Source organism: Talpa europaea, assembly GCF_964194135.1.
Source record: "Talpa europaea genome assembly, chromosome: 8".
In the NCBI taxonomy this organism is placed as follows: Eukaryota; Metazoa; Chordata; class Mammalia; order Eulipotyphla; family Talpidae; genus Talpa; species Talpa europaea.
Window position 1 is genome coordinate 94,363,632 of NC_140075.1, and position 15,789 is coordinate 94,379,420.

At 35.7% G+C, this 15,789-nt stretch overlaps 1 protein-coding gene across 9 annotated transcripts in view; it reads left to right on the forward strand.

Moving 5' to 3' along the window:
- GPHN (gephyrin) overlaps positions 1-15,789 on the forward strand; it is a gene marked incomplete at both ends in the record, with an annotated part of 440,211 nt that overhangs the window by 361,294 nt on the left and 63,128 nt on the right. For all 9 annotated transcript variants that reach the window (XM_084239836.1, XM_084239843.1, XM_084239839.1 and 6 more), the window contains 4 exons: positions 9,843-9,898; positions 12,543-12,662; positions 14,159-14,217; positions 15,255-15,408. In XM_084239836.1, coding sequence (XP_084095962.1) covers positions 9,843-9,898; positions 12,543-12,662; positions 14,159-14,217; positions 15,255-15,408 — 389 coding nt within the window. The remainder of the gene's footprint in view (positions 1-9,842; positions 9,899-12,542; positions 12,663-14,158; positions 14,218-15,254; positions 15,409-15,789) is intronic.

Genomic DNA, 15,789 nt, shown 5'->3' on the forward strand with positions numbered 1-15,789 from the left:
GAGCAGAGGGTTTAAAATAGAAATGAAGTAATCCTACCACTAAGGAGTCAGATGCTAGCTGATTCAGATGAAATATACACACTTATGAAATAATTTTAGAAAATTTACAAAGCACAATACCAATACATATGAATAAATTTGCAAACATTTCACCTAAGTATTGTGGAAATGCCAAATTCATTTTTTTGTTCTTTTAACAAATACTTGTTGATCATCAGTGATGAATTAATGCTAAACACAACAACATAATCTGTATTATATAGAATTAATCAGTCTTTCTTAACATTCTGAAGATAGTGAATATTGACTCAAAGTATGAAGGAAACTAAACACATGAATCAGCGGAAAATGAAATGCATTTAAAGTATAGCATTTTTCTGTTGGAAAATATTTATTTATTCATTCCTGCGTACATCTTTCTAAAAAGATACATAGGAGCCACACTCATTCATTTCTTGAACATTTGAATACTCCACATATTGAAAAATGTATTGAATACTTTTTATGCAGCAAGTGTGAGGGATTCCCCTGGACAAGTAAACAAATAATTGCAAATACATTAGGGAGTCATAATTAGAGTAATTTCAGAAATACTCTGGGAAAACAAAAGATAAAATAGTGACTCTTGAGGGAAGGGGTGTCAGACATGACTCCATACAGGTGACACAACCTGAATCTTAAATGCTGTCTTTAATCAGAAGCAGGGGTCAGGAAAGAACACTCTAGGGAAATGGAAACTCCAAGCAGTGAAGAAGCATATGTTTGGAAATTGAAATGAATTATCTTGGAACTCTTGGGGAACAATAATACTAGAAATTGAGAACAGCTAAAATATAAGATATAAATAGGACATGAACCAGAGACCTTTGCATATATTGTTCAATCTTTAGTTGATGCTCTTTGGTTGGAGCATTTCTCTACCTCTCTTTATCTTTCTCTCTCACACACTACACACATCCCTTTTGCCTACTTAGCTCTTATTCATCTCCAAATCAAAAATCTTTCTATCAGGGTGGATTTCCCTGAACTTCTGGTGTAGTTCAAATACTTTCATTGTGTGCTCCCATAAAACCATGCTCATTTCCTTTACAGAGGTTTTCTTATTTTGTACTTACATGTTGTATATCATAGTCAATGACATGTATACACCTATATTACATACACAATACATATAAATATACACATACATCTATACAAAGGCAGGTTTCATGAAATTATGCTTACATTGAAATATATATTCTATTCTTTGTCATTAAAATTTCTGTTTATATATTGAACTTTACAACTAAACTCCACTTATGATCTAGAGTTTGAAAAACATTACAATGCACTGTACTACATTGGAATAGAAGCAATAGTTTGTTTTTTTTTTAATTAATAAATTTTATTTTTATATTCCCCATACAATTGCAATCCCCCCATTCTGAACCCAATCCCTCCCCTCCCGCCCCCCACCCCCCAAAAAGTGTCTCTGGTTCATAGTTTTTGTTGATTTTGATTTTCACTTTCTTATAGTTATTCATTTTCCTGGTCCCTTATTTAAGTTTTCTAGATCCCTGCTATGAGTGAGACCATCCGGTATTTTTCTTTTTCTTTTTGGCTTATTTCACTGAGCATGATCCCTTCCAGCGTCATCCATGTTGCTGCAAATTGCATGTGTTTATCTTTTTTGAATGCTGAGTAATATTCCATGGTATATATGTACCACATCTTCTTGATCCAGTCATCTATTTTTGGGCATTTGGGCTGTTTCCAAAGCTTAGCTATTGTAAACAGTGCTGCTATAAACATAGGGGTGCAGGTGTTCTTTGGAATTGATGTTTGGGTAAATACCTAGAAGTGGAATTGCTGGATCCTGTGGAAGCTCTATGTTTAGTAGGTCCAGAAATCTCCACACAGCTCTCCATAGTGGTTGGACCAGTTTGCACTCCCACCAACAGTGCAGAAGAGTTCCTTTTTCTCCACAACCTCGCCAACATTTGTTGTTGCTATTTTTTATAATATGTGCCATTCTCACTGGTGTAAGATGGTATCTCATGGTAGTTTTGATTTGCATTTCCCTGATTGCAAGTGATGTTGAACATTTTTTCATATGCCTGTTGGCCATTCGCATTTCCTCTTCAGAGAAGTTTCTTTTTAGTTCCTCTGTCCATTTTTTGACTGGATTATTTTCTTTGTTGTTGTTGAGTCTCATCAGCTCTTTGCAGATTTTTGTGATCAGTCCTTTATCATTAGTGTTGGGTGCAAAAATGTTCTCCCAGTTGGTGGGGTTTCTCTTTGTTTTTGTTATTGTCTCTTTTGCTGTGCAGAAGCTCTTTAATTTGATGTAGTCCCAGCTGTTGATCTTTGCCTTCACTATCACTGCTTTGGGTGATGTGTCTGTAAAGATGTCTTTGATATGCAAATCACGTAGTGTTTCGCCTATATTTCCTTCTATGTATTTTATGGTTTCAGGTCTTATGTCTAGTTCTTTAATCCATTTTGAGTTGATTTTTGTATATGGTGTGAGGTAGTGGTCAAGCTTCATTCTTTTGCATGTAGCGACCCAGTTTTCCCAGCACCATTTATTGAACAAACTTTCTTTGCTCCAATGCATAGTCTTTGCTCCTTTGTCAAAGATTAGTTGACCATAAATCTGTGGGTTTATTTCTGGATTTTCTATTCGATTCCATTGGTCTGTATGTCTGTTCTTGTTCCAATACCATGCAGTTTTGATGATTATGGCTTTGTAGTAGAGTTTGAAGTCTGGGAGTGTGATGCCTCCATTCCCTTCTTTTTTTTTTCAGGAGAGCTTTGGCTATTCGGGGTTTTTTGTGATTCCATATGAATTTCATCAATAATTGTTCTATTTCTTTGAAGAATAACATTGAAATTTTGATTGGAATAGCATTGAATCTGTATATTGCTTTTGGTAGGATGGCCATTTTAATAATGTTTATTCTCCCAATCCATGAGCAGGGGATGTCTTTCCATTTCTTTGTGTCTTCTTCTATTTCTTTTAACAGTGTTTTATAGTTTTCTTTGTATAGGTCCTTTACCTCTTTTGTTAGATTTATTCCCAAATATTTGATTTTTTTTGTTTCAATAATAAAAGGGATGGTTTTTTTGATTTCTTCTTCTTCAGATTTATTGTTTGTATATAGGAAGGCTACTGACTTATGCGTGTTGATTTTGTATCCTGCCATTTACTGAACTGATTGATGAGTTGAATTAGTTTTTCTGTGGAGTTTTTGGGGTTCTTTATGTATATTATCATATCATCTGCAAAGAGTGATAGTTTGACTTCTTCTTTTCCTATTTGGATTCCTTGGATGTCTTTCTCTTGTCTTATTGCTCTGGCTAGGACTTCCAGTATTATATTGAAAAGCAGTGGTGAAAGTGGACATCCTTGTCTTGTTCCAGATCTTAATGGAATTGCTTTCAGCTTTTCACCATTGAGAATGATACTGGCTGTTGGCTTGTCATAGATGGCCTTTATGATGTTGAGGTACGTTCCTTGTATCCCAAGAATTTCAAGGGCTTTTATCATGAATGGTTGTTGCACTTTGTCGAAAGCTTTCTCAGCATCTATTGATATTATCATATGGTTTTTATATTTCTTTTTGTTGATGTGTTGGATAACGTTGATTGATTTTCGGATGTTAAACCATCCTTGTGTCCCTGGAATGAATCCTACTTGGTCGTGGTGAATTACCTTATGGATACACTGTTGGATTCTGATAGCTAAAATTTTATTGAGGATTTTTGCATCAGTGTTCATTAGGGAGATTGGCCTATAGTTTTCCTTTTTTGTGTTGTCCTTGTTCGGTTTTGGTATTAGTGTAATGTTGGCTTCATAGAACGTGTTAGGTATTATACCTTCCTTCTCAATTTTTTGGAAGAGTTTGTGAAGGATAGGTACCAATTCGTCTCTGAATGTTTGGTAGAATTCATTTGTAAATCCATCAGGTCCTGGACTTTTGTTTTTGGGGAGGTTTTTGATTACCATTTCAATTTCGCTGCTTGTAATTGGTCTGTTTAGGTGTTCTATTTCTTCTTTATCTAGCTTTGGGTGATTGTAGAGTTGTAGGAATTTGTCCATCTCCTCTAGATTGTTAAACTTGTTTCCATATAACTGTTCATAGTAGTTATTAATAATTCTTTTGATTTCTGCTGTGTCCGTTGTGATTTCTCCTCTTTCATTTATTATCCTATTTATTTGTGCTTTCTCCCTTTTTGCCCTTGTGAGCCTGGCAAGGGGTTTATCTATTTTATTTATTTTTTCGAAGAACCAGCTCTTGGTTTCATTGATCTTTTGGATTGTTTTTTTAGTTTCGATTTCATTTATTTCTGCTTTGGTTTTTATTATTTCTTTTCTTCTACTGGTTTTGGGGCTTTTTGTTGTTCTTTTTCTAGATCTTTGAGTTTCGAGATTAGGTTGTTTCTTTGAGTTCTTTCTTGTTTCTTGATGTGAGCATCTATTGCTATATATTTTCCTCTTATTACTGCTTTTGCTGCATCCCATACATTTAGGAAATTGGTGTCCTCCTTGTCATTCAATTCAAAGAATTTTTTAATTTCTTCTTTTATCTCCTCGTTAGTCCAGTGGACTTCCAGTAGTATGGGTTTCAATCTCCACGAGGTAGGAGAATACCTTGCCTTCTCTTTATGGTTTATTTCTAGTTTGATGCCTTCATGGTCAGAAAATATGGTTGGTATGATTTCAATCTTGGTGTATCTGTTGATGTTTGTCTTGTGCCCCAGTATATGATCGATCCTAGAGAATGATCCGTGTGCGCTTGAGAAAAATGTATACTCAGATTTTTTTGGGTTTAGTGTTCTATATATGTCTGTTAAGCCTAAGCACTCTAGATCCTTATTTAGAGCTTTAGTGTCTTTACTTATTTTTTGTCTTGTTGATCTATCCATTGTTGATAGTGGTGTGTTGAAGTCTCCCACTACGTATGTGTTTTCTCTGATGTCTGTTTTCAGAGATGCCAATAGTTGTCTGATATATTTTGGTGCTCCTTCGTTTGGTGAATATATGTTAATGAGTGTTATTTCTTCTTGAAGTATTATCCCCTTGATCATAATGTAATGACCACTGGGGTCTCTTTTTATCTTTTTAAGTTTGAAATCTGTTTTATCTGATATGAGTATAGCTGTTCCTGCCTTCTTTTTTGGTCCATTTGCTTGTAGAATTGTTTTCCATCCTTTAACTTTGAGTCTATTTTTATCTTTTGCAGCTAAATGTGTTTCCTGGAGACAGCAAAAGGTTGGGTTTTGTTTCTTAATCCAGCCTGCAACTCTGTGTCTTTTTATTGGAGAGTTTAGTCCATTTACATTTAGAGTTAGTATTGATATGTTAGCATCTGTATTTGCCATTGTGTTTGTCTTTCCTTTGATTTTATTTATTTATTCTTTTAATAACTTTCTTTGGCCTTCTTTTGTTGTTATTCGTCCCTCTGAGGTTCTGGCTTTAGGACTCCTTGTAGTATTTTTTGGAGTGGGGGTTTAGTCGCAATGAAATTCCGGAGTTTCTGTTTGTCTGGGAAGGTCCATATTCTTTCTTCAAAGAGGAAGGAGAGCTTTGCGGGATAGAGTATTCTTGGTTGGCATCTGTTTTCTTGGAGTCTGTTGACTATGTCCCTCCACTCTCTCCTTGCCCATAGTGTTTCTTCAGAGAAGTCTGATGTCAGTCTGATTGGTTTCCCTTTGAATGTTATCTGTTTCTTCCCTCTTGTTAGTTTCATTATTTTTTCTTTGTCTTGGATTCTTGGGAGCTTTACTATTATGTGTCTTGCTGTATTTTTCCTTTCGTCATGGAAGTTTGGTGTTCTTCGTGCTTCTTGTATATCAATTTTCAGATCCTTCTTAGCGTTTGGGAAGTTCTCTTCAATTATATCCATGAATATTTTCTCTGTTCCTACATCTCTCTCCTCTCCTTCTGGGATTCCTATAACTCTTATATTTCCTTTCCTCATGGAGTCAGATAGTTCCCGAAGTCTTTCTTCGGTCTTTTTCCTTCGTACTTCTCCTTCCTTTTCTGTTTTATTTCTTTTTATTTCTGTGTCTTCAAGAGTACTTATTCGTTCTTCCATTTCATCTATTCTGCTTTCACTGCTTTTCCCAGAGTTCTTTAGCGTCTCCATTAATTCTTTGATCTCCTGCATTTCTTTTACTTCCCTCTTTAGGGACTCAATTTCATTCTTCTGGTCATTAATTATTTTCCCCTTATCATTGTTTTCCTTTATGACTTCTGTCAGTTTTTTAATCACAGCAATTTTAAATTCTCTATCTGGAAGGCTCAGAAGTTCTTCCAAGTTACTGTCGTTGCAATCTGGTAGATGGTTTTCTTTTTGTGGTGTGCTATTTTGCTGAGGCGTTGCTGGGTTGCATGTTGTTTTTCTACTCCCTACTGCCTGTTTTCTAATTTGCCGTATTCCTTGTGACACTGTGTTGCTGGTACTGGCCGGCATCTTGGGCGACCTTCCCAGCTCACCACTGGCTCCTCTGGGGAACTTCTGCTGGGTTCACAAGTCTCCAGCAAAGACAGGTCCCTGCTCTGTCTCCTCGGTGAGCCTTCTGCTGGGTTCACACAGTCTCCAGCAAGAAAGGTCCCTGCTGCAAAATGGCGATGCGGGAACGAGCTCCCCTGCACGCCCCGTCTGCCCCAGCGGTGGGTGCTGCTCCCCTCTGGGCTGGAACTGCAGGCTAGAAGGTGCCCGGTGTGGGCAAGCCTCCCAGCTTAACCTCTGTCTCCTCGGTGAGCCTTCTGCTGGTTCACACAGTCTCCAGCAAGAAGGGTCCCTGCTGCAAAATGCCGGTGCTGGCGACGCGCTCCCCTGCACGCCCGGTCTGCCCCAGCGGTGGGTGCTGCTCCCCTCTGGGCTGGAACTGCAAGCTAGAAGGCGCCCAGCATGGGCAAGCCTCCCAGCTTACCTCTGTCTCCTTGGTGAGCCTTCTGCTGGTTCACACAGTCTCCAGCAAGAAAGGTCCCTGCTGCAAAATGGCGATGCGGGAACGAGCTCCCCTGCACGCCCGGTCTGCCCCAGCGGTGGGTGCTGCTCCCCTCTGGGCTGGAACTGCAGGCTAGAAGGTGCCCGGTGTGGGCAAGCCTCCCAGCTTAACCTCTGTCTCCTAGGTGAGCCTTCTGCTGGGTTCACACAGTCTCCAGCAAGAAGGGTCCCTGCTGCAAAATGCCGGTGCTGGCGACGCGCTCCCCTGCATGCCCGGTCTGCCCCAGCGGTGGGTGCTGCTCCCCTCTGGGCTGGAACTGCAGGCTAGAAGGCGCCCAGCATGGGCAAGCCTCCCAGCTTACCTCTGTCTCCTTGGTGAGCCTCCTGCTGGTTCACACAGTCTCCAGCAAGAAAGGTCCCTGCTGCAAAATAATAGTTTGGTTTTATTCTCTATTCTGTCCCAACAATTAATCTGACACTTGGGGCATGGAAGACACTCAGTATAAATTTAGTGAATGAGTGAAAGGAATACAAACTTTTGAAAGTTTTATTTTTAATATTTAGATATTATCTTTAATTTTTAATTTTCTTTTATTGAGGTTACATTGGTTTACAACATTGTATGTTTTAGGTATGTAGGATCTCACCTCTTCAAATATATGTTATGACACCATACCCACCACCAAAGCTGGAATAATCCTCCACCATAGACTATTGGGCCCCTTCCACATTTTGCACCCTACCTCAACCTCCCCTTGTGATAGCCTGAGTTGTGTGGTCAGATTTCAAGAGTTTATTTTGGTGTGGTGTTATCTGTACCTTTGCTTTTTTCTTTATATTCCACACATGAGTGAAATCACAGTGCTCTTCTGACTTACTTCACTTAGCATAACCTCCTCCAGTTCCATCCATGTTGTCACAAATGACAAAATTTCATCATTTTAAAGTTGAGTAGTGTTTCATTGTGTATCTATATATCCCACACTTTCTTTGTCCACTCATTTGTAAAAGATATTACTTTTTAGGTATGATCATACCTATTTTTGTCAACAAGAAAATTGAAAGTTAGAGAGGTTAATTTGCCAAAAGTTCTGAGGCTTAAAATAGGTAGAACCAGGATTTAGATTCAGCTTTGTTTTACTCTACAACTATGCTAATCTGCCCTCGTTCAGGAGCAAAATGAGAAAATGTTTAGGTTGCTTATGGAAGATGGCAAATGGTAATTGTTCCAGTAGAGAAATGATTAAAGATAAGTGTATTCAAATAACTGCATCAATTAATAGGCAGTTAATGTTCAGCTCTGAAAGGTAACTGACCTTTTTATGTTTTACAGTTAGAAAGTCATGGTTTGCTTTAAAATATTGCAAAAATATGTCACCTGATAAAAAATAATAAAATAAAATATTGCAAAAATAACTGGAGGCATAGATAAAATTGTTGTTGAAGCAATGACTGCTATATGTGTTTTAAATTGTTCATTTTTTTTTAAGTTAAAAAAGAGAAACCTTGAAAACAGCATAAGGAGAGTAGCATTTCAGGAAAACTATTCTCATTTTTACAAGTAAATGTGGAAAATACAATAGGATCCAAACATTAGTCAATAGTTTATTAACTGAGATAATGTTTTTATAGTTCAAGATCCAACATCTGGCATATAGAAGAAACCCAATGTTAATTGGGTTTCCATCTCCACATCAGGTTAACCACAGTCATCTAGTCATCTGTGCCCCCCAAAAAAGGGGGGGGAGAGGGGAAGAGGGTTGCCCAATATAAACAGTATTGTATTGGCTTTGGAAAAAAAACTTTGTAGTCACATAGAGAAATAATAATTTTCACATTTCATATTTTTCTTTTCAAGAAAAATACTTATTTTTATCAACATGATTACAAATAATTAAAATAGTCATATAAAAGTGTTATCTTTTCTGTGTAGAACTCAATTTTCCTGTATGCAGATGACAGGAAGGTAATGGTCATTGATCATAATGCTTGTTAGATATGCATTGTCTTCCTAGTAGTATTGGTCTGAAGTCCATATCAGATTCCCTTTGAAAACATTTTTCTCTAAGAATATTTTTTTCCAACCATTACTATACTAAATATAGAAGAATAAAATGGGATATATTTTTCCATCTTAATTCTGTGTTTCTTCCAATTTAAAAATAGTCATTAGAAAATCTGAAATACCACTACTTATATATCCTGATTCAGAAAAACACTTTTACCCATCACTAAATGGGCAAATAATTAATTAGATCTAATTAATTAAGGGACTGGATTTTAGTTCTTAACTCTACCATTAACTAGAACTTGTTTATGACATTTAACTTTTTTTTAATCTGAGTTCCCTCATTCTGCAATTCATTTCCTTCAAATGTAAAATAATGAAAAGACGTATATTCTACCTGCCTCATTAGGTTATTATGAAGATCAGACTGGGTGATAAAGAATAAAATATAATGAAATAGTTTGAAATTTTGTTAAAAAAATGAGAAATATGAATATATATTATAATATATTTATATATCACTGATTGTGCAAACACAAGTCACAAGTGCATATCCATGGATATGATGGTATTTATTAGGAGGATAGGTGAAAAGAATATCCTATTTTTTAAAAAGTATAAATGTTGAAATTATGAAGCAACAGGAAGACCACCTCCAGCGGCACCAAGAAAAGGGCACATTTAGTACTACCTCTGTTGGTTCTTGTGAGTTATGGATGCCAAAGATCAAACCAATAGTAACATAAGCCTGTCTAATCTAGGAGATTAGAAAAGTGTTCCACTTTTCTGAAGATTTACTGATTATTTAAGTCAAACTTTAGAATTCTAACACTAGATTGTTATTCCTTGCTGTAAGTCCATTCTGATGTTTATTCTTGGTTCTGTTCATCTTACAGCTGCCGATGGACCAGGAGATCGTTTCATCATTGGAGAATCCCAAGCTGGTGAACAGGTGAGATTCATAGACCTGAAAGACAGCAAAGATTTCTGTTTCATGAACTTTTGACATCTATTCTAAACTTATACCATTTTTGTAATAGAAATCAGAGAGGGATTAAGTGCATTATCAAAGAGATTAAAGAACAGTTCCCATGGAAAGAACCAAAAGAATTTTTTTTAACAGATGACTGGATCAAGATGTGGTATATATACACAATGGAATACTACTCAGCAATCAAAAAAGATAAACTCATACCATTTGCAGCAACATGGACAGAGCTGAAGGGATTATGCTCAGCGAAATAAGTTAGAAGGAAAAAGAAAAATATCGGATGGTATCACTTATAGGAGGAATATAGGAAAGCTGAACAGTGTCAAAAAGGAAAAAAGACAAAACATGTAGGCAAACTATAGATATGAGGCATAAAGCAGGGGAAGGAAGGGACAGGGATCAAAACAGGAGAAGGAAGAGCACAATGGACTATGGTGACATTTTATGGGTGATATGGTGGTAGGAGATTTACAGGAACTCTACCTGAGGGGAGAAATCAAATACTATTAAAAAAAATGAATGACGATATAAGAAAACTAAAAAGTTAAAAAAAAAAAAAAGAATCTGGTTTTATTAACATATGGTATGGTGGTGGTGGTGTGTTTCAGAAATGTGCCACAAGCATTTTCCAGCTCTCTTAACTGATTGATTTTTACTATATAAACATTAATATTCTAAATAGAACTATAATTTTGGAGTGGTCTTCTCAGATTTTCCCCAACTTGTGTTACAAACAAGGAAATTTAGAAGAAGAAAATTATTTAACCTTTCTAGCATGTCATTTAGATTGAATTTTCTCATTAGTGATCTTAACAGGAAATGGGAATACATATATTTATATTAAGAAATAAAGCACTAATGAGCCATAATGGAAGTAAAATAGAAATTCTCTTATTTAATGCTTTTGAGGCCAGTAATTTACCATTTAATTGAAAATGAGTTAAAGTGGGGAATTACTTTATATCTTTAAATAAATATAAATTTAACTAAATAAATGAACATTTATTTGTCAATAATGTAATAAGCAAGTATTGTATTTTGATAAGGTTTGCTCCACTACTTGAAAGGAGAGCCTTCCTTTTTCATATGATTTGGTAGGTTAATTTTTAGAGTCTGGAAACACTATTATCATTATACAGAAATTTTTTTGAGCATTACCAAAAGATAATCTACCAAGTAATACCAAATAAAAAGATCTACTTTTGGATAGCAGGTAAACCTATATTTGATTTTCTATCTGATCTTTTTTATATAGATCATAACCAAAGGGCACTACCTGTTATTTCCAGCTTGGGTTTCTTTAGAGAAAAATTGAAGAGCATTTGCAAAGCATCTGAATATAAATCCTTTCAGATTTTTACTTTATTTTTACAATTTTGGACAGATGCTTTACCCACACCTAATTTGAAAAGTTATTTTTAGCTGAATATTTTAATTGAGTTATTCCACAGGTTTAACTTTTATAGAAAATAACACTCGGGACCTCCCTGGTGGCACAGGCGGTTGAGCACCACGCTGTGAAGCTGTCCGCAACCTCTGCAGTGCCGGTTCAATCCTGGCTGGCCAGCAAGATTCCCACATGGCAAAGCAGACCTCTCAAGTCTCACCCGCTGCTCCCTTCGGCAGTGGATTTCTTCAGTCTGCCTATTCCATTCCCACTCTGTCTCTGTTGAATCCTCTCACCCTCCTGCACATCTGGCCTGTACCCCAGTTCTTGTATAAAAATAAATAAATCTTTTTAAGAAAAGGTACCATTTAAAAAAAAAAAGAAAATAACACTTCACACTCATATATCATTGACTTATATAATATTTACTTAAATTACATAATTCAAAAACAAATATTGCCAGAACTTGCACAAGAGCTTGAGAACAAATTCAATCGAACCTTAGCAGTAGTTCATAGGTAAATAAGAGAAGAGCCTAACAGTTTCAAACTTAAAATGTGCTATGGATATCATCATATTTAAGAGGAAATAAAGAGCATATATTAATCTGAATGAATTGCAAAGGCTAAGGAAAAGAACCCCAGTCTCATTAAATAGAAGCAGAAGAAAGCCAAGACACTTTTCTCTTCTGCTATTGTCAAGCACTCAAAGCATTATATAAAAATAAAGCAGGAAATAAATAAATGTGGTGGTTATGCGAAAGCTACATGCCATGCCTTTTTTTTTCTTGGCTTAGCATATATTCCCATATATACTAAAAATAAAGAGGGCTGTGGACGTATATAGGTGAAGGATGGTGCCATTGGTAGTGATCATAGCTCCCTCACCTCTATATTCAACCATTTAGGAGATTCATTTGCAGGTCTCTGAAGCTAATCTTGGCGCTGTAATGATTAGATCCTTATCCATGCTGTGATTGGGGCAGTTCTTCAAAAGGAAAACAGAACACCAAGTAGACATCTAATAGTTATTACCTTAAAATTAGAGCCTCCTTGGTGTAAGTATACCTCTTTATGGGTAGCTCTTATTACTTCGGCCCAAAATTAATAAGACTGTAAGACTTTGCTTTTAATGCTTGTTTCTAAAAATGTTTCATCTCCTGTGAATTATTCTTTGTGGCAGCAAAATAAATTCTTTTTGACATGATTGTATTTCCAGCCAACTCAAACAGTAATGCCTGGACAAGTCATGAGGGTTACAACAGGTGCTCCAATCCCCTGCGGTGCTGATGCAGTAGTACAAGTGGAAGATACCGAACTTATCAGGGAATCTGATGATGTACGTGATAACCAGGTCTTATCATTCCATTCCTATGGCAGTATTACAATTAACGCCCACTTTCTCCATATTTATGAGAGTCACCCAGTTTTATTGCTTATGTTAGTTAGGATCTTACATTATAGTATATGGGTCTCCAGTAATTAAGGATTTGCCTTAGACTTGAAAATCTTTTGTTATAGGGGACTTTTTATAATCATTACTGAAATCATAGCAGAATTTGAGCACATTTGATCCAATAATGTCTGCATACAAACAAATTAGAAGAGCCTCAAGTTAGAAGACCAGAGATATTAACTGCTGACATAACTTGTGGTTGAAAACTTTGCTTATGACTATTTCTGATAAAATATGAAGAAGAATTTAACAAAGAATAGTTGCTAAATATTTTTAATATTCTAATCCAACCTACCCTTTCAACTCTTGTTCTCTATAATTCGGAAAATTCTGTGCTACCAGTGAAAGCCTGGCAATAGTAAATTTATATCAGTTACCCCTCTATTGCCTAAAAGAAAGGAGCCGGAGATCTTTTTTGGTCTAATTATGCCTTCATATTACTGAAACTATTGGCAATTGTTGGAATTAGAGGATCAGACACTAATAAAGGTAGAATAGTTTAAACTGAGGCTATAGTGACTCTCTTGTTTTCTGAAGATGTTTAAAATATCTTAAATTTTAAAAACTGGAGGTAAAAAGAAATATATATTCTCCTAGGCTGGGTATATAGTGAAATTCAAGCAAGCTAAGAAACAGCCACTTTCTTACCTGGGGATTTTCTTTTTAATCACCTTCCTACAAGTCAGGCTTATAAAATTGAACCCCTAGCATATAGATCACATTGCCTGCTGTTAAAACTGTCCAGCAGATTTATTAGCATCAAGGAAGCCAGCAGAGCATTAAAATCCAGAACACATGCATTCACAGACTCTGCCAGATGACAAGACACAGTTCCAGTGTCACAATATTATTCACAGCCCATGAATGTAAAATTGATGATCACCATTAATTTATAGAAATCTACTACCACACAAACTATTAGTCCTCCTCTGAAATTTCTGCAGATATTTGAGAACCTTGGCATAGTATTGAACCCATTATTCATGGGAACAGAAGAGACAGTTATCTCCATGCACATGTATTATATATATTAGGGTAGCAATATATATACATATGTGTGTGTGTGAGTGTGTGTAGTTTTACCTTGAGAACACTACTTACATTCTCTAATATTGAGTTGGAGTCAGTAGTTAAATCGGTACTTTTTTTAAGTGTAAACATTTTCTTTGTTTATTCCTTGGCATCAAGCCTAATTTTTTACAAACGCATAGTAGAAATTCATTGTGTTCAAAGGTTCAGCAAATGGTTTTCCATTTCTTTATATTAGTATAAATTCTGGGACTCTCTGATGATAAAAGCATCTGAATAGCTAAATTCTTTTCATCAGAAATTTTGTTAAATTGTTCTGTTCAAAATTACATGACTTGCTCTTATTGTAGGGTACTGAGGAACTTGAAGTGCGAATTCTGGTGCAAGCTCGGCCAGGCCAAGATATCAGGTAAGTTCATAACATGTAGGATGTATAATTAACTTTTGTTTTGAAATGATTATGAATTCTTCATGATGATAACACAGTTTAGTCAACTAGTCATTAATTTTCAGGACTTTTAACACCATCAAAATGAATTTTCTAAATTTGCATCCCCTACCCTACTAATTTTTTCATGAAGATTGTAAAAGTAAATGAAATAGTCAAAAGCAATATGAGAAGGTAAAATAAATCTACATAATCTACAATTAATCCTATTTCTAGATAATCCAAAATTATCCAACCCTATCCCTAGATAATCCAGAATTTGGTATTAACACAGATAATGCCAAAAGTGAGTATTTACACAGTTAACTCATAGCCTTCTTTCTGCTCAGTCATAATGGAAGAATCTACTATTCTTTATATACAAAGATGAGACCACTGTCCTACCATAAGTAGTGCTTATACTTTAAATTATTTTTCTTATTTTGGAATATGTTTGCCCTGATTCCATTAATACTACTCAACTTCTCCTTGTAATAAAGCTATACTTCTACTATCCCTATGGCAGAAGACTAACACGAATAGACCTCTGCAGCCACAGAACTGGACCCATTTAAGTGGTCCAAATGAAGATTATCTTCCTTACTATAACCTCGTTAACATTTTTGTCCTTATCACAAAGTCAGCAAGCTATGGAACGCTTATCGTTATTGCCTCTAGATATTTTCATATAAATTCTTGTCTTATATCAATGAAAGTTTACAATTGGTGTTTTTGACAGTAAATTACAAAGTAATTTGTAAAAGAATTTTCAAATGTGAAGTAAAATATTCCTGTATAGCAGTAATAGATACAAACCTGTTTCATTATTCACTTGTATGATTAATTTTTTAATTAAAAAAGTATACTATTTTCAGAATCACTTCATTTTATTATTCTCCTTTCTCATCTCTTGACTTTTTTCTTCCCTTGAGTGTCTTTCTCTGACACTAAAATTTCCCATTAAGTTGAGAAAATATTATTCTTAGTTACACTGCTTATGGTTCTGTTTTGACTTTCAGACCCATCGGCCATGACATTAAAAGAGGAGAATGTGTTTTGGCCAAAGGAACCCATATGGGCCCCTCAGAAATTGGTCTTCTGGCAACTGTAGGTGTCACAGAGGTTGAAGTTAATAAGTTTCCAGTGGTTGCAGTAATGTCAACAGGAAATGAGGTAAAAAGAAAAGGGAGGGTGGGTGATATGAGCAGGGCTTCAAATAAAAGTATACTTTAAATTATACTTTAAATTATACATTATGGAGTATAGATCTTATCACATTCTGATAACTGGAAAAATAATTAATTGGCCTCAGGATAGTTCAAGTACAGAAAATGAGAATGAAGAACTAAAAATTAGATATTAATAAGCATTGCCTTCCATTTATTACATTGAAATATCGCAACCAATAACCTTTCTACACACTAGGAATATAGCAAAGAATATTAGATACTAGCCATAGATATTCAACTGTGCACACTCAATGCTTAGTCAATTAGGACAATGAATTATGCCCACCCTGCCGTTGAGATGATGGACGACCTCTGTGTGGGAAGT